The 23635-nt window shown below is 34.9% G+C and overlaps 1 protein-coding gene across 4 annotated transcripts in view; it reads right to left on the bottom strand.

Moving 5' to 3' along the window:
• Nucleotides 1-951: 951 nt before the first annotated feature.
• LOC138815454 (cadherin-8) overlaps nucleotides 952-23635 on the bottom strand; it is a 360916-nt gene continuing 338232 nt past the window's right edge. For 2 of the 4 annotated variants that reach the window (XM_070004891.1, XM_070004892.1), the window contains exons 11-12: nucleotides 10926-11177; nucleotides 6259-8414 (exon numbers count right to left, since the gene is read on the bottom strand). In XM_070004891.1, the coding sequence (XP_069860992.1) occupies nucleotides 7921-8414; nucleotides 10926-11177 (746 nt within the window). In that variant the 3' untranslated portion in view covers nucleotides 6259-7920. Of the gene's footprint in view, nucleotides 1979-6258; nucleotides 8415-10925; nucleotides 11178-23635 lie in introns of those variants that run through there. The other 2 variants (XM_070004893.1, XM_070004894.1) reach the window with 2 other exon arrangements.

Genomic DNA, 23635 nt, shown 5'->3' with positions numbered 1-23635 from the left:
AATATATGCATGAGTTCTCTTTCTTTTGTCTGCATTACCAATGCAATTTCTTCCTTGGGCTAAAGTATTGACCTCTGGTCTGGATGCCTTGCTTTCATTCTGGTGTCCTGTAGCCTTATTTTCATGTAGGATTTAAAGTGATCTTTATCAACTATAATCCAATTGTGTCATTCCAATGCTTTTATATCCTCTCAAGTTCTTTCTTTCCCTTCCCTCCCTCTCTCTCTCCCCCTCTTCTCTCTCTCTCCTTTCTTTTTTTCTTTCTCCCTTTCTTCCTTCCTTCCTTCCTTCCTCCCTCCCTCCTTCTCTTTCTTTCTTTCTTTCTTTTTTCTTTCTTTCTTTCTTTCTTTCTCTCCTTCCCTCTCTCCTTCCCTCCCTCTTTCCTTCCCTCCCTCTCTCTCTTTCTTTCTTTCTTTTTTCTTTCTTTCTTTTTCTCTCCTTCTCTCTTTCTTTTTGTAATGGTTCTAGGCCTTGAACTCTCCCTGAGCTTCTGTGCTCAAAGCTAATGCTCTACCACTTGAGCTACAGCTCAACTATGGCTTGTTGTTATTGCTGTTATTGGTTAATTGGAGATAAAAGTACCATAGACTTTCCTGCCCAGGCTGGCTTTGAAACTTGATCGTCAGATCTCAGCCTCCCCATTAGCCAGTAGTACAGAGATGAGGCACATGGCTCAATCACTTCTTTTCTATCAAGCGAACTGGAATACCTAATACTGAAAAGCAAGGATCTGAATATTGCAGCCTCTCCTCTGCCCTCTACATCTTTTTGCAAAGTGTCTTTCTCCACTATTATCTGGTAGTCATTTGAATTTACTAAATATGCATTGGTTTAGTACATGGAACAAAACAACAAACATGTCTAACTTTGCTCTTGTTTGCTTTTATCATGAACAATGGCATTCAAATATCACTCAGTCTACTCCATGTAAATAGTTTAGAATTTTATGCATCCATTTTATTTTTATCCTATTATCTGCTGTTAGTCTAATTTCTTTCCATTTTCCAGTTTACACAATTTTTCTTTTACTCTGTGCTGATTCTTGCTCTATTCCCAGGATCTACATTAGTAGACTACCCTCAGTACATGTTTGCTAAATAAATAAAGTTTGAAAATTGTCACATGGAGAATTACACATTTTGAAAGTCTGTAGCAGTACAGCCTATCGAGAAACATCCCATCCCAACATCACTACATGGTCAGGTTCCTAGAACATACCCTGGCTTTAATCTCTTACACTACTAAGATAACAGCCAAATAGTCATTATAATACCGCTCTATCAAGATACCATGCCTTGGTGCATCTGATAGTCGTCTCCGTTTTTCTTAGAATACTGTAAACTCTTCTCTTTCATGTAGCCAAATCTCGTGTTCAGTCGTGCATTGGCTTTTACAAATGATCCAATTATACATCAGGGTTTTGAGAGATGAGAAGCGTGTTTCACATATATTTTTTTCTTTCACACAAATTGAATTTTGTAGAAAAGAATATTGTTTCAGGGGTTAGGAAGGAATATTTAAAGTTTGTTTCCAACGTTCTTATTTGTAGCTCAAACACTGAGCCTACATAATCCATTCACCATATTCAACAGTCAGGCTTCACAAATATAGAATAGCTCTGAAGAGCAGCACTTGAGTTAAAGAACACCTAGAAACCGATTAGAGGAAGGTTTGTTTCATCAAGGGAAAGAATACGATAGAAACCAGAAATCATTTTCCAAGCTATGATCCGTAGAGCTTTGTGATCAGTAATACTTAGATAATACTTAAGAAAAAATCTTGCTCATATTTATGTAGTCATACAATAGCCCTGGAGACCTTTGCATGTGCAGAGAAGAGATGAAGGAATTAACATTTGCCTTTTGTGACCTCATATTTCATTGTGTGGTCCTGGCTTCTGAGTTCATTGAAGTCATTCTTCTCCATTTTCCTTATGCAGCATCCTGTGTTACTCCTCCTAGCAACCCTCTTCTGTAATCTGTGGATAATAATAGAGATAGCAATTATCTATTAGTAGGGACCCCTGCTAGACATAATACTTGTATTTAAGGTGAGAATCAGATGGTGACAGAAAACTTGAACTGGAAGAAGATTGCACACAGACACCAAAACCTTCAGCACATGCCCATTGGTTGACAACTAGAGGAAACTGTTGCAAATGAAAGAAAAGGAGTGCATGTACCAGAAACACAATTTCACAATTCTAGAACTTCTCAGGAGACCAAAGTTCAACTCTTATCTATATTAGACTTGTAATTTCCTAAAATTTTGTTTTTCTCACCCAGAAAACACATCACAATTTAGGCAACCTAAAACTTCCTCTGCGCATTCAAATTCTGGATCTTTCTGAAATGGCCAACATGTGTTATTATTCCTTGCAGGTTCTAGTTGTTATAATTTGTTCTCTTAGGTTGTTGTGCACTCATTGTTCAATTCTTATCTTAAAAAAATCTCTCCATGAAACTTCCTTAAGTCTTGCTATTGAAAGTTCTTTTTCTTCTCTGTACTTTCTAAATACTGTTTATGTTTTACTTTGTATTTATAGTTTCAAGCCTCATAAGTACAGATAGATTGACTAAACAAAAAAATCATGCAACTATAATCAGACTAACCTAAACCTAAATTGAGATTCAAATACTATTTAACCACAGGCAAAGAAAGTATCAACAATTAGTTTAGATGTAATGGATCAACTCCATTTTATAAATAAGGAAGCATGTGGACAATGTCATTACATTTATTTTCTTCATATAACCCATGTACTAAATTCACATACTGGAAGATACTCAGAAAAAGTAGTAGATAAAATTTTTGTCCACCAAAGCAGGGGGAATTTTTAATTTCATATCCCCTATAATATTAGGACCTGGTCCTAAACACTAGGACCAAAATACATTAAATATCAAGAGTATTTTGCTTAATGAATAAATGAATAAAATGATAAAAATTAAATGCCTAATAATACACATTAGCTTCTATAATTATAAAAACACCAATACCAATCAAACATTATATTCAATTCTATTTGGCCTACTAAGTAACATTGGAAGTAAAGGTATATTGAAAATGTAGAAATATAAAAATCTATAGTAAAACTATTTCCCATCAACTATATTCTGCAGTTATTTTCTCCATAAAATTGATACATAAACATCAAAATCCAGCTTCATCACACAAGGTATTTAATTTTTTTTGGGGGGGTCCACTTGTGGGGCCTGAACTCTGGGCCTGGGTGCTGTCCCTCAGCTCTTCAGCTCAAGGCTAGTGCTCTACCACTTGAGCCATAGCGCCACTTCCGGCTTTTTTCTTTTTGCTTATGTGGTGCTGAGGAATCGAACCCAGGGCCTCATGCATGCAAGACAAGTGCTCTACCACTGAGCCACCTTCCCAGCCCAAGGTATTTAATTTTTATCCCAGTTATGTTCACAAATGAGAGCTCTGGATTTTAAATCCTTTCAACTCTCAATCCAATTGCTTTTAAATTCAAGGAGAGATTCAGGAAGACAAAAAGCCATCATTCCAGAATTTTGGCAGTCTATGAGTTTGTAAAATGAAAACAAATAAGTATCAATTATCTCTAGAAATTTAATTATGTGTGTACATTCACTTATGTCTTTGTTCATTGGTATGGCGTGTATGTTGACTGTGTGTCTATTGATCCATAAATGTGTGTATATTCTTTCCAATGTTGATATTCATGTTTAAATGGTGCATTTATACAGCCTTTATAGGATTGCCCACTGTTACCTTATCTTTTTGACTGGCAATGATGGGATTTCAGTCATGCTCAACCTTTCCGACAGTGCCAGAGATGGGATTTTTTTGAAATCTTATTACTGGTTGCACTGCCTTGATCTCAGATGGAACTTTCAATCAAAAAGGCAATCATAAGGTTATACATTCGTGAGATTCCCTGCGAAGCCAGTGATCGCATAATACAACTTGTTGGAAGGGACTACTTGCCTCCAGTCCTTATGGGGCTATAAAAAGTAATTGGCTACTTAGCTCTCAGCACCCGCTTTTCCTTCTCCAAAATACAGCAGAGCCCAGCACTCTGCTGTGTCTCAGTGTGGAATCCGGCTGCTCCTAGGAGATTTCTCAGTCTCATGCGGAGACTCGTCTTACTTTAAACATATGATTAAGCAAACTCTCTCAAAGACACATCTGACTATTTCTAAACATTCTTGCTTTACTGGTGAAGCCAGTGAGTCTATGTTTTCTTTTCTTTTATGTGTCCACGTCAATTTGCCCATTCATTTTCTTCTAAGACATACCGTAAGTTTCAGATTCTACAAATCGCAGTTCTGATTGAGAAAGGTAACACGTGTTAGTCATCTTGCTATAGATTATTTTTAAAAATTACAGTAACAGCATTCATAATATAAATTATAATGAAGAGCCTCTTATTTTCCCATGACATGTGATGTTGGAGGGTTGAGGGATGTCTTTGTAATTTGGTCTTGTCACATAATAGACAGCATTGAGATCGAATGGATCCCATGTGGTCTCCAATCACCAGAGATGACTCAGTTCCCTTGACAGGAGACACTCAGTTATGTGGTAGGCAGAGGAGGATAATTCTACTTCATTTGGCACTGAATTAACAGTTCTTTGCCATTAGGCAGAGAACTTTTCAAAGGATAGAAAAGGACTATTGTTTGGGATACACACAAACTCCTCAGACACAATGAAATGCCTATGGATTGAAGAAGTATTCTGTGTGAAAAAGAACTCTCCATAGATGTGTGAGATTCATACTGATGTGTTAATGCAGGCAGAACAGGAAGCGATGCATGGCTACAAAATAATCTGTTTAATAAATTTAAAATGGTATTACTTAACATACTGAGGATTGAATGTGTGAAGTCCTCTTAAAGATTGGATCTCATTTAACTCTTTTGGTTGGAAAAGTTCTGGAAAGCCAATTGCTAAAATAAAAGCTTCAACAAATTGGTGTGTGTGTGTGTGTGTGTGTGTGTGTGTGTGTGTGTGTGTGTGTGTGTGTGTGTGTGTGTGTGTTCAGAATTTTATGTTCAGGATGTTCTAAAGATATAGTTAATTAGTATAGTCATATTATGAGCTACAACCATAGCTATATAACTGAATTTACTCACTATTACAAAACTTGAAATTCACGTTAATTCATAAATTGGGAGTGAGGTGCCGGGAAAGGAAACTAGAAAATAGTTTCTCTATTCATTGTTTCTTCCTGGAGAATGTAAATTTTGTGGGAATATTTGGACAATTGGTACACAAGACAATATCTCCTTCCCCTCAAATCCTACAATGAGAGTTTATTATATTGATTTCCAGCATTCAAATATACAGAGTTTATGTTCCTAGAATAATAACTAGTTCTGTTAAATATGTTTGTTTTACCTACAGCACTGCAGTACAAATAAAATAGCAACAAGTCACTTGAACAAGATAAATCTCAAAAATATGTTTTTACCTTGCTTTAGAATATATAAGATGTAATATCACTATTGATTACTACTGAAACCACTATTAATAATTCACATTCACCAAGAGCTTTTTAAAGATACTGTGTGCTAAACTGGGGAATGAGAAATTAGATTGGACCCTTTCTTCGACTTCATGGAAGTGTTTAGTAGCTGGTAGGATAAGCATAAAGCATCAATTGTTTTAAGACAATAAGCCTTAGATAAGAATTGGATGAGCCACTGTGTAGCTAAGAAACTCCTAGGACAGTCTGCAAACTTCCTTTCACAGAAAAGATGGGACCTCCAGTTTTCAAACCAAATTCATTTTTTTTTCTGTATCAATCCCAAGCCTGTGACTTACAAGGCAGATGACTAGAACCTACTTTTGCCTAATGAGATATCTTGCTCTAATGGACATATTTCACTTGGGAGCCCTCTAGTAATGGAAGAGAATTTTGAGATCTAGACCATAGCCTTGGTCTCTCTTGTCAATTCTGGCTCTCTGGTTCCTTTATTTATTTTTAAAATTTTAGATCTGTAATCTTGTCTGAAGGCATTCCCTGCTCTTTCATTTACTTTCTTTTAGGGACCCCAGGAGACAGTTGGTCTACATTTGAGATATTGTGTCTATATTTTAGGGCTCTGTTGTATGCTTGCATGGTAGTCTTAGCAAGCTGTATCTCTTCTCTGATCATGATGACTATTACAAGTACAAGCAGTCATGGATATGAATTGGCTGAACGTTTTAGAATTAGAGCTGATAATTTTCATAATATGACTTGGTTTGGTTGGAAAAGAATGATGACAACAGAGGTATTTATAAAAATATATTTCACAAAGTAGGAAAACAATACAGGAGTTTCTCTGAATACAATACATGGAGTAAATAAACAATATTGCATTAAAGCAAAGTAGAAAATTAAAATGATCTGCATGTAATGCTTCAGTTTTATCATACATTTTCTACTCCGACATGGCAGCTTTGCATGACAAATTAAAAAGAATGCTCACATCTTCTAGTTCTGTTCTTTTTCTCTTTTTTTTTCCTTTCTTTTTATTTGTCTTTTGTAGTCTAAGATACTCTGTGTATCACCATGATTGGGGACAGAGATGCTAAAAACATAAGCAATAAAATTATGTACAAATTGGTTCCTGTTCTAAAAGAGTGGGGGAAACCCGAAACATGTTTATTATAATAGGGCAGGGATTTAGGTAAGTATCTAAAAGTCTAGAGTTTAAATATTCACAGGAGTCAATATACTTTCCGATGTTTGTGCTTGTAGTAAAAACACCAATTACTAGGAACAAAATAGAAAACAGTCTAAAAGTTTCTCTGGGAAAATGCGATTTCTGCCATTAACCAGTCACAATAACACTTTCTACTCTAAAGAGACTATAAGCTCTCCTTTTGATAATATTGCCTGCCATACTTATCTCATCAAAATGTACATGTATTAAACATTCATTGTATATATATATTCATATAAAACAATCTAAAGGATTATTAATGGATATCATTTACGCTTTTCCCATATAGTCCTTTAATCTATAGATTACCACCCTTAATAAATAAAAGCATTAATGAACATCGATAAAATATTTATTTTTGAAGATTAAACAAATAAATTCACGCGCTAGCCGTAAAACCATCTGTCTCTGATGTCGTTCACTGTGGGATACAGTTTATCTCTGTGTTCCCCTAAAGGAGGGATGAAGTGGGATGGAGCCAGGAGAAATTCTGCTTCTACAAAACAAGCCTGTTGGGATGGGATTTCTCTTTTCCCACCACTGACTTGACAAATCCCCCCACCCTGGAATGGATTACGAACATGTGAATATTTTAAGGCTCGACACAATATTTAAAGATGCTATTCAGTCTCTGGTGAGTGGGGCCCCAACAACTATGTACAATGTGTGGTCACCGTACCGTATAATCTAGGAGGCCTCCCCCAAACTCCCCAAAGTCATAATGTACAGCAGACCAAGTATTGCTTTAGCATTTGTGGTGAAGGGGGGAAAACAACCATTTGCATTCATTCATAAAAATTCTTGCAGCAGACACAAATCAGCAGCAGATTCCTTGCAGGTCCATTTTTGTTTATGTTTTTGTTTTTCCTAAGAAAGCACCTTTTAATTTTGATTTCTTTTTCCTCTTTTTTAAAACCATTTCTCTAACGATTAGCAGGGAAGACAATCTTTGCCTGTGGTGGTCAAGTAAATATCAAATATCCAAAGACTTCTAGACACTCCATATACTTAAGTCACACTCCACAAGATCGATAACCTCCTAACATATAATTTTTTATTCTTATTCTTATTTTTTTTTGGTTCAACATTAAAATGTGGTTGAGTTTATAGATGATTGGTGCTAAACTTGCCTCTAAAAAAACAAATAGCCACATTGGTTGTATCTAAGGGGCGTGACCCTAGAATATTACAGAATGCTCAGTTCCATTGATTGATTTATGATCCACTGTCAAGTTTCTTTGTCACTTTCACCAACAGAGTAGAGTTCGCCCAGTCTCTTAAAGCGGGGACCCCAGTCACTGAGGTAGTCAAAATTCTGGTCTGAGTCTGATGTGGTGGACTCCAGGGAGCTCAGGGAGCCCGCCACAGACCCTCGGCCTTCATAGCCATAAATCTGAATGGAGTCGTAGGGCGGGGCTGTAGGGTCATTGTCTGCCTCATGAAGCCTTACATTTATAAATTCATCGACATCAACACCATTTGGAACTGGAGCAAGCCCTTGCCTTGGCATAAACTGCAAATCTGGTTTAATATCCTTACGGGGTAAAAATCCATTAATTCCATCTGGGTTTTGTAAAGTTGCAATGTCAAAAGCCTCTGTGTCCTCCTCCCCTCCTCCTTCGTCGTCGTAGCGAATGATGTTTTCTCGAACGTCTTCGTCATCTTTGATAATTAATGGCTCGTTTTTATGCCGCCTCAGTGTTACAAACAGCACCACGATGACTGCAGAGGAAAAAGAAATCTGATCACAATGAGCAAAATAATCACATAAACCTAAAGAACAGTTGGCCAAATATCATAGAAGAATTTATAAGGACCAGATGATGTATGTTGAAAGGAAAGCCAATGTAAAACCAAAAACCAAAAAAAATAATCTTAGGCATCCTTATCAGGGAATTAATCTAGCCTCTTTTGTGAAGAATAAACACTAAGGCTTCAGTAAATGTTATTCCAGATTACTTCTTTTTATTAAGTAATGATGGAATTGGCTCAAATAGATTTCCATTTACTGTTCATGAAAATTACATTTCACAGTAGTATAGCGCTAGACAGAAGATCACATAGATAATAACTCTTTGTACATAGTGAGTACATCACTTAATATTCTTTGGTGTAGGTCTATCATCTATATTTGTTTTTACTTTTTTTTTGTTCTTGGTTTTGTTTTTTGGCTGGTCCTGGGGCTTGAACTCAGGGACTGGGCACTGTCCCAGTGCCTTTTTGAGTTCAAGGCTAGCATTCTATCACTTGAGCCACAGCATCACTTCTGCAATTTTCTGAGTGCTTTATTGGAGACAAGAGTTTCATGGATTTTTTCTGCCAGGCAGGCTTTGAACTGCCATCCTCAAATCGCTAGCTCCTGAGTAGCTAAGATTCAGGCAGACTTTTTTTTAAATCAGGAAATAGGTATGATGGTGCATATGGATAGTTCCAACTACTCAGGAGATAGAGGAAGGATATTTTATGTGAATTATAAGCTAAAAGGAAAAATATTGAAGCTATGTCTCATATGGTAGAGTGCAAGGCCCTGAGTTCTTATAGAAAAGTTCAGTTTTAATCCCCAGTACTGGGGGAAAAGAAAAACAAAGAAACAAACAAGGAAAAGGAAGAGAAGGAGAAAGAGAACTAGATCTTACTTAGTCTGATTTGTGTTTTAACATCTGAGTGTGTGTGTGTGTGTGTGTGTGTGTGTGTGTGTGTGTGTGTGTGTGTGTGTGTGTGTGTGTGTGTGTGTGTGTGTGTGTGTGTGTGTGTGTGTATGGTGTTCAGAATGGAACCCAGGACCTCAGCGAGCTGTTCAAACAATTTTGACTGAGGTCTATTTTACTTCACGTTTTTAGCAATTTTTTAAATTACTGATCAATTGAAAAATAGGTTTTTGTTTGCTACAGAACAAGTAAATATCAAAGTTTTATGGATAAGTGTTTTTTACTCTCATGTGACTTTATTTTCAAAATGATATACAGAGGGGTTACAGTTACATAAGAGTAAATTTCTTTATATTGAATAAAGACTGGAACTTCTTTTTTTTTTTAAACCTGGAAAGTAGACCCAGTGCTGGGGAAAGGAAATGAACATTTGTAACCAACCAGGTTATCAAAATGAAACTTGAAATAATGGAGTAAAATTGTTAATGATGGAATACTTAAGCTCAAGGCAGATGTAACTGGTAGGACAGCAACTGATATCATCCTTAAAATGTTCTATTCTTCAGTGGATAAGAATCTTCAGAAATTGCCCTACCATCTTTTTATTTCTTTTTTCTTTTCAAAACATATTCTATGTATCCCAGACATACCTGTTTCTCTATTTTTTTTAAAGTTGGAATTATCTTTTTTTTTATTCTCTAAATTGTTCTGTCTCAGTCTCCATAGTGGTGATTACAGGAAATACCACCATGTCTGGTCTTCATCTTGTTTTCTGAATTGGGTTTCTTAGTGAAAGGAATATAGAATGTTCTCTCTCTGTCTCTCTGTCTCTCTGTCTCTGTCTGTCTCTCTGTCTCTCTGTCTCTCTGTCTCTCTCTCTGCCAGTACTGGGGCTTGAACTCAGAGGCCTGGGCACTGCCCCTGAGCTTCTTTTGCTTAAGGTTAACATGCTACCACTTGAGCCACAGTACCACTTCTGGCTTTTTCTTTATGTGCAACTGAGGAATCGAACCCAGGGCTTCATGAATGCAAGGCAAGCACTCTACCATTAAGCCACATTCCCAGCCCAGAATCTTGCTTATAATTTGAAATCATCACTTTAATTTTATGTTAATTAAAGTACCTGTGGCATCTAATTTCATTTTAAACAAAGCTTAGTTCTTTTTGTCTGCTTGTTTTCTCTTTATTTCACCAAACTCTAGAATCAAGAATCCAGTTTGTACAGTGTTAAGATGCAATAGTATTGGAGAAGTACTTTATGTGCATCATGTGAACTGGAGGTCTTCCTACATATTAGATGAGATGATAAGCACAAAAAATGCTTATTCTAGCTTCCACCGCTATGATGCTTTATTACCTTTTCCCACTTTTACCCTGATAATGAGATTGAAAGCTCTGTTTAATTGGATGACTACCAGTACAAACTTATCTCTTCACCTCCTATCAGTGACTACAATATATGGTTGAAGATAGATCGTCTTCAATAAAGTAATATTGTCTACCCTCCAGGTTGAAATTTACTATCCACTGACAGTCATTAAAGAGACAGAATGATGGTGATATAAGTTATGAAGAGATTACGTACCGAGCAGCAAAATGATACAGGCTAATATGGCAATTAAGGCTCCCATACTGAGTCCAATTGGAAGGACGTAAGCTTCCACATTACAAGACTGGACAACACCATCATTGCTGCAACCACAGACCCGGATCGTCAGGGTGCTAGTGCTGCTCAGTGGTGGATTCCCACTATCACTGATTACGATTGGTAAAAGATAAACTTCTTGCTTCTGCCGGTTGAATCCATTATGCTTTGCCAAAATACTCAGAGAATTATCTGGAAAAAGGGAAAATTACAATAAATTGTGTCACTTCAAGATGCCTGTCCAAACAACACTTGAGTTTTCTAAGTTTTAATTATACTTTGTAAATCCTCCGCAAACGTTAAGACAATCCCAGCAGCATGAGGCCAATTAGAATTTTCCTCTTTTTAACCTTTTCAGTTTTCAAATAGCATGAACCAAAATATCCACCTCATGATTGAATGAACAGAACACCATAATGAGCATGTGGAGTTTGACTTCTCCTTTTAAAAGCGAGGTATTTGTTGCAAAAGAAATAAACTTTCAAACTCCTTCTAGAACATGTACATTATTCCAAGTCCTTTTAGAAGACACACATTAATCCATGTCAGCATGAATCTTGAAGATTCCAATGTACATGGCAAAATCGACTCCTTAGAATTTCACCACATTGGATAGAAGTTCTGTATTGAAAGATCGACTGTATGGTAATAGAACATGCAAAATTATAAAGCTGTTGAATGCTGCAGCATCTAATAAGTGTCTTTTATGTCCTAGAGCATTCATAATAGGGAATATCAAAAACCTCCTTTACTGTCAATTGGAGGTGAGACATCAAACCTTTAAATTCCAAAGACTCGCTTGTACAACACTTTTTCACAAGAAAAAGGTGAAAAGTCACATATATATATATATATATATATATACATATATATGTTTTATGTATCTATATCATCAGTTACATATATCTTTATAATTATAAATTATATGTAATTATATATATATGTATAATTATATAATTATATATGTATAACCATATATAATTATAAATTATATGTAATTATAATTACATATATATACATGTATGTTATCTGGAGCAATATTGAAAGATATTTTGTTAAGCAGTACTTAATGATACAACTTTGCTATGAAATTAATGCTGTCAGTGAGAGATGATTGATCCCATGTTGTTCTTGTGGCTCTCAAAATCTCACCCATAATAAAGTTTTTGTTGGTCAGTTATCCCCATCTCCTGAAAACTACCATCATTGAGTTCTTATTGTTTATCAATGTTTCTCATTCTGATTGATGAAAGACACTTGTTTACACATTATAGGGACATTGATTATCTCACATTGCCCTCCTACCTAAAAGCAAATAGAAAACCCAGCATCTGGTGGCTCCGGCCTATAATTCTAGCTACTCAAGGAGGCTGAATTCCAGAGGCATCCTGGGCAGAAACTCCACAAGGCTCTATCTCCAAAACATCCAGCACAAAGGTAGGTGGGAAGTGTGATTCATGTTATAGAGCACAAGCCAGTGAGCCAAGCAAGCAGACCATACAAGTATGAAGATCTGACTTCAAGCTCCAGAGCCATACACACACCCAAAATATATAATTTTGGTTACTAAGGTAATGTTATTTGGGCAAAATTATTATTTCAGTTGCATTGTTTTAGGTATCACCAAATATCCAGACTTCAAAATACTAGTCTACTTCATTGTTGAAAAGTAAAACAATGACTTCAAACCTTTGTTGTCAAATTTCTGGTTATCATTGATTTACTGATTTTCAAAATACTCAAATACATGGTCATAGATCCTTCTGAAGTGGCTTTGCTATGCTCAGTCTTACCATATTGGGGTAGTACACTGATATTTCCTGAAAATAATAGTCACTTACAAGTTAGATGTAAAAGATACAGTAAGTTTAAGATATAACAAACCTATAATGCAATGCTACTAGGCAATCAAATCGAAAAAGCACCCTGAGTCAACAATCATTTTTTCTAATATGCTTGGTTTTGTTTCATTACCCAATCATTTGCAGAGCAAAAAGATTTGTACTGCCTCATGGAAACAACAACTAGCAATCTTTATTGTCATGACTTAGAAGAAAATAATAATCAGTTAAAAGTAGGAGACATATCATAAAACAAGTCTCAGAATATAGTTTCAGAATTTGTGTGGTAAGTGTGAGCGTAGCTAATTGGTACAGATAACATGTGTGGATATTTTCATAGCTTAAAACTGAGGATGTGAATTTTTTCTTCAAGATGCAATTAATTAAGTTACAATTAAGCTTTAGTCTTTTTAAATTTAAATTTTATTGTAAAAGTGATGTACAGAGGGGTTACAGTTACCTAAGTCATTCAATCAGTACAGTTCTTTTTGAACAGTGTTACCCCCTCGCTCATTTTCCCCCACTGTTTTGCCCCCCAACCTCCCTCCCCATAAAGTTGTAAAGTTCATTTCCAACATAGTGTCCAGTGAGTATAACTTGGATTTGTTGACCCTTCCTCCCACCATTTTTGTGATTCCCCTTCCCTTCTCTAAATCAGATAAAGTTATATATAAGATACAGAATACAGAAATAAATTAAAAAAAAAACAGTGACATCAGGGAATAAAGCAAAGGGGGAAAAAGAAAAAAAAATCTGAGAACAGTACAATTTAAAAAAACCCCAGAACCTCTTGTTTCCATTTCTTGGAGCTCATTTTGATGAATATTATTTTATATGGCTGCATGCACATAGCTATTGAGCCATTGTGATCTCTGAGAATATCCTAAATATATGCCAGTTATTACAAATGAGGGAAACTATACAGCCTATGTTTTTTTTGGGTCTGGCTTACTTCACTTAATATAACTTTTTTCCAAATCCTTCCATTTCCTTACCAATGGGGTAATGCCATTCTTTCTGATGGAAGCATAGAATTCCGTTGTGTACATACATCACATTTTTTTTGATCCATTGAGGGGCATCTGGATTGATTCTGTATCTTAGCTACATAAAATAATGTTGTGGCAAACATGGTTGTGCTGGTGGCTTTAGTGCAGGATGGTTTGTAGTCATTTGGGTAAATGCCAACGAGTGGGATTTCTGGGTGATAGGTGAGCTCTATGTTTAGTCTTTTGAGGAACCACCATGCTGTTTTTAGCCTTTTTGGTTGAAATAATTAAAATAAAGAAGTATCATTACAGATATTCTTTAGTCTATAGTGATACTTTGAAACTGCAGCAGGAATGTAGGTTGTTTCTGGACAATGCCATCCCCTTCAATATTTAGTAAAGAATTTATACATCTAATACTTCTCTCTCATATTTCTTTATTAATGTTGGAGTGTGTACATGCTTTCCTATTTTGTATAAGGATATTAATGACTAAGTAAAGGGCATGTATGAGTCCTTCTTGCTAATTTTGACCTGCTCCAGGCAATACCAATTCCTGTTTGTCTGCTTAGATTTATATTTTATTGATATTTGCATGAATTATTGATTTACTTGAGTTTTTAAGTATAATGGATTTATTATTGTGCCAATCAAAAATCCTAAAATAGCTAGGCATGGTGGCTCAAGTTTGTTATTTTAGCTACTAGGGTGGTGAAAAGTTATGATTCAAGTACAGATAGGGGCATATAAAGTTACATTTGGATAATCTTATCAGATGAGCAGAAAAGCTCTAAAGCTAGGTACATATGACCATATAAGATGATGCTAAGCTAGCCTTAATTTCTTGAAATGGCTTGGCACTGTGACCTGTGCTTATGAGCACAATGACTTGGTGAAGCACAAATAGAAGCATCACAGTCTAGGCTAGCCCTGGAATAAAGCAAGACCCTACCTTGAAAATAATGAACCCCAAAAGGGGCTTGACTAGAGTGGCTCAAGTGATTATAACCCATTACAACAAACCAACAAATCAACTACCACACACACAAAAGCATAAGCTAACAGTTGTAGACAGTTGAAATTAATGCATTTGGAAAATTATAAAAAAAAGTTTCATATATCTCCTATAATGTTGCTTCTATACACAATTATCAATTGCTGTGCTTAGTGTTTTTAAACATAAACACTCTTAATTATATAAATGGTCCTTCATAAGCTAACTTCTTGCTTTATATTATCATGCAGAATTTATTTGTTTTTCCTATACTGGTAATGTATTTTCTCAAGGTGAATTGTGGTATAATTTATACCTCACCCAGTGAACCTCAATGATTAGCTTTTCACAACTCAAATTTTCTAAGTCTTCTATTTCAAAAATCTTCTATTTCAATAAACCCTCTTTTTTTTTTTTTGCTTATGAAAATACCGCACAGAGAGGTTACAATTACATGGGCAAGGTAATGAGTACATTTCTTATCAAGCATTGTTGCCTCCTCCTTTGTTTCTCCTTCCCATCCCTTCCCATCCTTCCCACGCCGCACCCCCCAGCCAAAGTTGTAAAGTTTGTTTTTCGACATAACATCTTGTACATCTCATTGTTGCAATGGGTCCACCTGTATCTCTATTTAAACGATTTGTTTTTTCCCTTCCCCTCCACACATTATAGCAACATCAAATACAGTGAAAACAGGGGTTATACTGTGGGGGAGGGACATACAAAGCAACAAAGAAATCATCTAATAAATATATTAGAAACAATCGCAAGAAAGAAAAAAACATTTGAGTCCTTATCTTGGGGTTCATTTCGCCTAACATCAACTTATCTGACCATTTCTACTTGTCAAAGAAACAACTGCCCAATAAATAAGTGGGCTAAAGACTTAAAGAGAAACTTCTCTGAAGAGGTAAGAAGGATGGCCAGTAGAGCTTCCTTTAATACTCGTTAGCTTTAGAAAAGATCTTGATATTTGTCAGGGAAATTTCTCTTATGTTCTCAAGTAGCATTTCTGATCTATTCTAGGTCATTTCCTCATCTCTAACAAATAATCAGACTATCAAATTAGATGAAAATTTCTGTGAGAATTTTGGTAAAAGTGATATTAAAATAAACTACTATTTAGAGTATTGACAATGTATCATTAATTGAATTATATTTACTAACGTGTGTCAATATGATTTTTATTGCAGGTAAAGAGATTTTTTATATTTTTAAGATTATTTGTTGATATTATGCATAATAAATCTTTCTAAAATGAGTTACCTTTCACATTATCCTTTCAATTAATTATTGCTGATGTATGAGGTTTAAGCTTTTGAACATTGCCTTTAATACCCATAACCATTTAGACTATTTACTCATAAATATATATCTTATCAGAAAGTTCTAGTTCAACCCTATAGCATGAACAGTGTTCCTAATAGAATTTGTGAAATAAAATATATTTTATATTCCCTGGGAATAGTTCTGAGGAAAAGCAGCAAATGAAGACAAATTTACTTTAAAAAATAATTTAAAAGGAAAAGTAGATATAACACAGTCAAAATACTGAGAGACAAGTAAACTCTAATATCATTATAATGAAAAGTTGAAGTTTTAAACAATGGAGTTTGCAAAAAAAAAATGGTATAGCATATTCAAAGTACTCAAAAGTAAAGAAAAAAAAGAAACATCTTTTCACACAAAAAATTATATCCAGCAAAGCTGTCTTTCAAAAGCTAGTGTATATGAAATAGAGACATTTGAGTTAGCAAACTTGTTATCAGCATTTATTGAAGGAAGTTTTCTTCAGACTGAAAGCAAATCATCCCAGATGGTAATTCATATGCACATTAAAACAAAGAACATCAGTAAAGACAATTATGTAGTTATGAAAGACAGTAGAAGTGTGCAGTTTCTGTTTTTTATCTTAACTGTTTTTAAAAGCAATTATATAAAAACAATATGTATTTAATGTATTGTTGAGAAAAAAATCATATCTAAAACTTAAACACCAGTGTTTGAATCCTCTACTGTCTCACTCTTGATAATGAATAAAATCACTAGGTAGAAATCAGCAAGGTAATAGAGTGATAAAAATAATAATGAAAGTAATAAAATAAAAGCCAGCCACATCTGACAGGTACTTAGGGACTATTCTATTAAGTAATAGAAGAACAAATACTCTTCTCGAATATATTTGGAACAATTTTTTTGCCATATTACCAATATAAAATGAAAAAATAAATGGAAAATCATAGAAATGATACAGAACATACTTTTTGCTCACACCAAACAATATTCTCCACAAAATGAAATGAGACATGAATAATAGAAATAAGGACACTCACAAACATGTAGAGACCATTAATAGCCTTCTCAAAGAGCAATGGATCAAAGAAAGTAAATCAGATGTCAGAAAATACTTAAAGGCAAATACTAATGAAGATACAACAAAAAAGTAGATGTGATACAACTACAGCAGTGCATAAATAAAAGTGTATGACTTCTAATGTTTGTAGTATAAAATGTAAAAGAAGCCATGGACTGATGGACTGGCAGGATTGAGATTCAAAACCAGCCCAAGCAGAAAAGTGAGAGACTTCCTCTCCAGAATAACTGAAACAAAGACAACAACAATAAAATGACAAAACACAGACTAGAAGCATGGTTGTAAGGGTACAGCACTAACTAAGCGGGAAAGACCATAGATGTAGACCCTAAATTCAAACTTTAGTATAGGCAGAGAGGGAAAAAAGAAGATCTATCTCAAAGGAATAACTTAATTCTCCATGATAGGACAGTGGAAAAAAGAAGAGATACCTAAGCTTCATGTTATCAGATAAAAAGGAAATTATAGGGATTAGAGAGAATGTTAATGAAAGCGACCCCAGAAAACAAGTCTGTTCATGGTTTCATGATTTTGGTATTTCTATACAGTCTATATGTACTCAGTCAATAAAGATTTGTATCTAAGGCAAGCATAATTACTTCAATTTATTTAATTATCCTACTATACTCATCAGAACATCTAATACAACTTCTGGTAGAAGGCATATTTCACCCATTCATTTCTTTGAAAAAGTCTTGATTTTTAGCATCTTGAGATGTCTCTGACAGTTTTTATTGGAAGATATTGCTATTGTTAATTGAACATGTGTTTAGATGCATTCATTTTTTTCCCTTTTAGCTATTTTTGTTTTTACTTTCCTTTTGTTTTACTTACTTTCCAAAAAAACACTTCTTTACTTCCTGTAAACTCAGCCTTGATTCTACTATTTCATCAATGAACCCTCTTCTTTCATTCTTTCAAAATTTCATGCCATTCACCCTCATATCATCTTTGTGTCTGCATCTTAGCTTGTTTCTTCCCTTGCTCATATCACAGCTGTTGGATTTAGTTCATATTTTAAGCACAGAATAGAGAAGAATAAACCCCGATCATGATTTCTTGATGAAATACAGTGACTTTTTCTAAAACTAGTGAATATATAAGATGAGAGCAGAAATTACCACTGGATCTCACACTACAGAAAACACATATACCATGATTTAAACAAAATAAATCTCTTGCTGTTGAATATACAACAAACTGTTTTCCAAAAGACAGAGATATATTTGAGTGTGATCTGTTTTAATGAAGTAGGTTTACCAACAGCAGTTGATCTTCTTTAGGACTAACATCCCAGTTATCACAGGAGAGTGGCATTGAGATAATAATCTATCTTATCCTTGTTACCTGGTTCTCTGATATGTTCAATAGGTGAATTATTCAAATAGCTATATTGCAAATTATTTTTCCCAATTATGGATTTTCCCATTTTTTTCCACCATTTTGAATGGGCTCAGGATCGACTCCAAGAAGGAAGAATGTCCTGCTGTTTTAAAATTTACTTTATTATCCACAAGCACTTATTTATAACTATTGAAAGAAAGATCCTGTTGGAGTTGAGAGGCCTTCTATCACCAGACATGTTTCAAAGGAGAATATTAGGAAAGTATTAATAGCACCTGGTTCTCTTTTCATTGTCTGAGAAAGACAAGGTTTGTAGAAAATAAATAGTACAGAAGGGACCAGTACTGGGACTTAAACTCAGGACCTGGGTAAAGTCCCTGAGCTTTTCTGCTCAAGGCTGGCACCACTGATTTGAACCACAGCTCCACTTTTACCTTTTTGCTAGTTAATTGGAGATAAGAATCTTATGAATTTTATTACTCAGGGTGACTTCAAACTACAGGTCTCAGTAGCTTGGATTACAGGCATAAGCCACCAGCACCCAGTTTAAGAATAACTATTTTAAAGTATGTAAGTGTGCTTAGTCTTCAATAGCATAATGGTACCAAAATCACATATAAAATATTTACTCTAAACTTAGTTTTCCCAAAAAAAATTGTTAACAATTCACTGGCTGATATTAGAGACAGTATATAAAGTCATCATCTTAAAATTATTATGCTGGGCAATCCCACTTTTGGGCATTTACCCAAATGTTTACAAACAAGACCACACTAAAGTTACCAGCACAACTATGTTTATTGCAGCATTATTTACCATAGCTAAGATATGGAACCAACCCAGATGCCCCTCAGTAGATGAATGGATCAAGAAAATGTGGTATATATACACAATGGAATTCTATGCCTCCATCAGAAAGAATGACATTGCTCCATTTGTTAGGAAATGGAAAAACTTGGAAAAAATTATATTAAGTGAAGTAAGCCAGGCCCAAAGAAACATAGGCCCCATGGTTTCCCTTATTTGCAATATCTAGTATATGTATGAGCCAACCGGAAACAGTTAGATAATGTGATGTTAGGAAAATGAACCCTTAGATAGGTATTTTAATGTTTTTTTTCTTTCATGCATGTGTTTCTAACGCATTTATAAGATTATTTCTTTGTTGCTTTGTATGTCCCTCCCCCACAGTATAACCCCGCTTTCAATATATTTGATGTCAGTATAACTTGTGGAGGAGATGGGGAAAAACAAGTGGTTTAAGGATTCAGGTGGACCTGTTGCAATAATGAGAAGTACAAATTGTCATGTCAAAAACGAGCTTTACAATGTCGGTGGGGGGAGGGGGGAAGGATTGGGTGGGAGGGAGGGGGGAGGCTGGGAAGGGACGGGAAGGGTAAACAAAGGAGGAGGCTGCAATGCTTGGTAAGAAATGTATGCATTATCCTGCCCATGTAATTGTAGCCCCTCTGTACAGTATGTTCACAAATAAAATAAAATAAAAAATAAAAAAATAAAAAAATTATTATGCTGGGATATTCATTCACTGGTCTTTTGTAACTTTAAAAATGAATAGGAAATATTAAATAAGGGATTATATATTATCTTACATGCATTTTATATAATAGATTTGGGAGACTACCATTAGCCCCAATAGTATTCTCAATCTCTGGATTGTATAGGCAGATATCATATATATATATATATATATATATATATATATATATATATCTCACAACAGTACCCTTGTTTAACTCACTTTTATTTGGGAGGGTTTTGGTGCCAAAGAATTAACACTTAATTGACTCTTTACATTGGAGACGTATTTAAAAATGAAATAAATTACTGTGAAGTGTTTTTTCATCTATCCATCCATCTAGCTATCCATATGTCTAATTCATGGTACTGAATTAAAAGAAAGTCCAATAAACATTATTCTAAAGTTATAGTACAAACATAAATGGAATGCTATTTAGACTCTCCTTGCACAGATCAACAGATCAATAGATATAGATATAGGCATGCAATATATAATATATATATTATGGATTTCTATTTTTAGATTATAAGACCAAGGAATATCTTAGTCCTGAGAGGGAGAGAGGTAGGGTAAACTTTTAAGATTTTCATTACTTCTATTATAGAGACTTGGATCTTCCCATATCACCTGTATGGGTTAATTCCTGCCTAGTCTTCATGTCATATTTTTTACTCTCTTCCCCTGTAACTTCCGACCAACTTGGCTTTTCTGAATCAAACATCTTCCCAAAACTTTCTTATTAGCTTCCTTCTGTCTGATAATTTCTCCAACTCTCCTTAATCATAATTGAAAATTTTAATCATGATTTTGAAAATTAATATGTTCTTTTTATCTACACTTACATGTGACTACTCTGTGGATAATCTTCCGCAGAAGCTGTCTTTAGTTTCTCTAGATAAACTAGACGGATGATCTTATAAAACTGCTTATGTTTTCATGAAAGAGCTATTACAAAGAAATGACCTAGTAATGGAGATATGCTAGATGCTGGAGATATAGAAATAAACTAGGAAACTTCCAAGTAACAAATATATGATTTAAGATGCATAATAAGTATTCAGCAAATATTGGCTTAAAAAATAAATGTCTAAGTAATCATAAGCTATAGTTTGTACCACTAATATACATTTCTTTTCATGTGACTTGATATAAGAAGTTAGATGTGGTTCAAAATAAATCAGAGAGTTCACTTTTAGGCTGCCAAAAGCATATATAGCCAAGGGTCGGATAAGGAAATGTAAGAGATATATTGGTGTTTTTCAAGACTCTCTAAATCTGCCTCATATCACCAAAGTGAGTAATAAACTGGAGGTTCTTAGGTACAGATAGAGGAGGCTCAGAGAAGAGCAACCTTGTCCTAGCATAGGAGAAACACCATGATGTAAAAATATGTGTAGTAGAAAATCCTGTATCCAGAAAGGGGCAGATGAACTCAATGAGTATGTCCTACTTGGAGTCAAGAAGAAATCTCCTCTTGGATTGGTATTTTGGTATTTAGAACTGAAATCAAAAGATATTCTTTCACACATTAATATCTGTATACATTTTCCCAAATGTAAGTATGGGAAATAAATTGTTTGAACTCACCAGTTCCTCTTGCCTAGTGTCCTAGGTGGATGTATATGGAGATAGGGCTACGAAGGAAATAACTGTGGTTAACTGAAGTCCTAAGGATGGAGGCCCTAATAGGTTAGGATTTGTGTCTTTATACATAGAAATGCTAAAGACTCGGAACCCTCACCAACTTTTCCTCTGTGGGCACTCAAAGTGATCATGTAAGCACCGAATAAAATGACAGCTGGCCACGAGCCAGGTAAAGAGGTCTCAAAATGAAAGCTATGCTGCAAGGACCTTCAAATGAGGGTTTTCTAGCTTCGAAGGGAAACATTTCCATGGTTTCAACCACCAGTCTGTAATGTGATGTTAAAGCAGTCCAGGACAATTTTGTAATCATGAGCTGACTCCATGAAAACAATTTATAGTGATGGAGGATGTCCACCCTGATAACTCTTTAACTTCATTTCTGTAACTTATTCCAGAACCTGAACTTCCTTCCTTTCACTTTACTAATTTTACATTTTTATAAATCGGGTAAAATGTGTTATTATTCCTGTTATTATTCAAATATGTCATATTTTTTTACCCTGTCTATATTCTAGACAAAATGAAGCAGGCAATCTTGAATTAATTACTCATTTTGGTGTGGTTCATGTGTCATCGCCCTAATGCAGAAATTTTACCTGGCTCTGAGTCCCATTTATTTACAGTCACGGAATTGTGACTCTTGATGGTCCTTTTTATGTGCTAGCAAGATGAAAAAAAAAAGGAGCCAGAATCAATGAAAGCACTTGCCAGGCAAATATTTACAACAAAATAAGCAGATAAAGAGGAGGTCAGGAGATACTGTTGTCAGTTTTTTTTTGAGAAATGTCTTCTGATATTTGATTTGTAAGCTTAATTCAAATTCTCTTGGTCAAGTCAAATGGAATGAAAATGGTAAGAACAAAACAAAAAAAATATGGCATTGTTTTTATTAGGTACGGATAAGAAGTTCAATTAAATTCTTATCATTGTGTGATGTTTATTGTTAGTTTATAAGAACCTTGTACGAAAGCAAATTACCAAACCCAGAAGCTTTCTGCATGTTAAACACATACAAAGAGCAAATTAAATATATAAGCATATGAAGCAAATATCCTAGCATTGAATATTACATCTATACTGTATTCATATCATTTTACTCCAAATACCGATCTTGGTCGGAAATAGTTTCATGGGACTGAGTTAATAAATATTCAGCCTCTCTGAAACCAGTCTCCTGCAGTATCACTGCAACTTCTGACATCACTAACTGAGAGCAGACAAGTATGCTAACTCTGCCACAAATAACTGGATAGTGAGAGGCACCTAATGAAATCACTGGCTGATTTCTTTTTCTAATCTTTGCTTTTTATATTTTCCATCACATCACTTGGTGTCAATTAACTCACACCCCCGTTATAATAGAGATCATCAAGGAAATAACTAAATACAAATACTGATGAGCATACTAGGAGAAAAGAACCTTTATACACTGTTGGTAAGAAAATAGATGAGTCTAGCAAGTGCACAAATCAGTGATATAGCGTTTCCTTAAAGAGTCAGAATGGAGATACTATGTGTCTGTGCTATACTACTGGACATAATGTCCTATGGAATTTAAGTTAGCCCATAGTCAAGATAACTGCACACCTATGTACACAGCAGTACTATACATAAGAGCCAATCTGTGGATTTGGCCTAGGTACCAACAACTGATGAAAGGAGGGGAGGATAAAGAAGATGTGGTATACACTGGAGTTTTGCTCAATCATAAGGAAATAAGGAAGCACTCAACTACATCATTTTCAGGAAAACCAATGGACCTGGAGATAAGATTGAGCCAGGTAAGTCAAGCTCAAAAAGACAAACATTATGTGCTTATACTTACCTGTAGAATATAGACTGATGATAGTGATGATGATGATGATGATGATGATAATAATAATAATAAAATAATATGGCATGGATATAAACAGGAACTGCTAGT

This window comes from Dipodomys merriami, unplaced genomic scaffold (assembly GCF_024711535.1).
Source record: "Dipodomys merriami isolate MVZ:Mamm:240054 unplaced genomic scaffold, mDipMer1.0.p SCAF_64, whole genome shotgun sequence".
Classification (NCBI taxonomy): domain Eukaryota; kingdom Metazoa; phylum Chordata; class Mammalia; order Rodentia; family Heteromyidae; genus Dipodomys; species Dipodomys merriami.
Note: the sequence above shows the minus strand (reverse complement) of the source record. Positions and strands in the feature narration are given on the sequence as shown.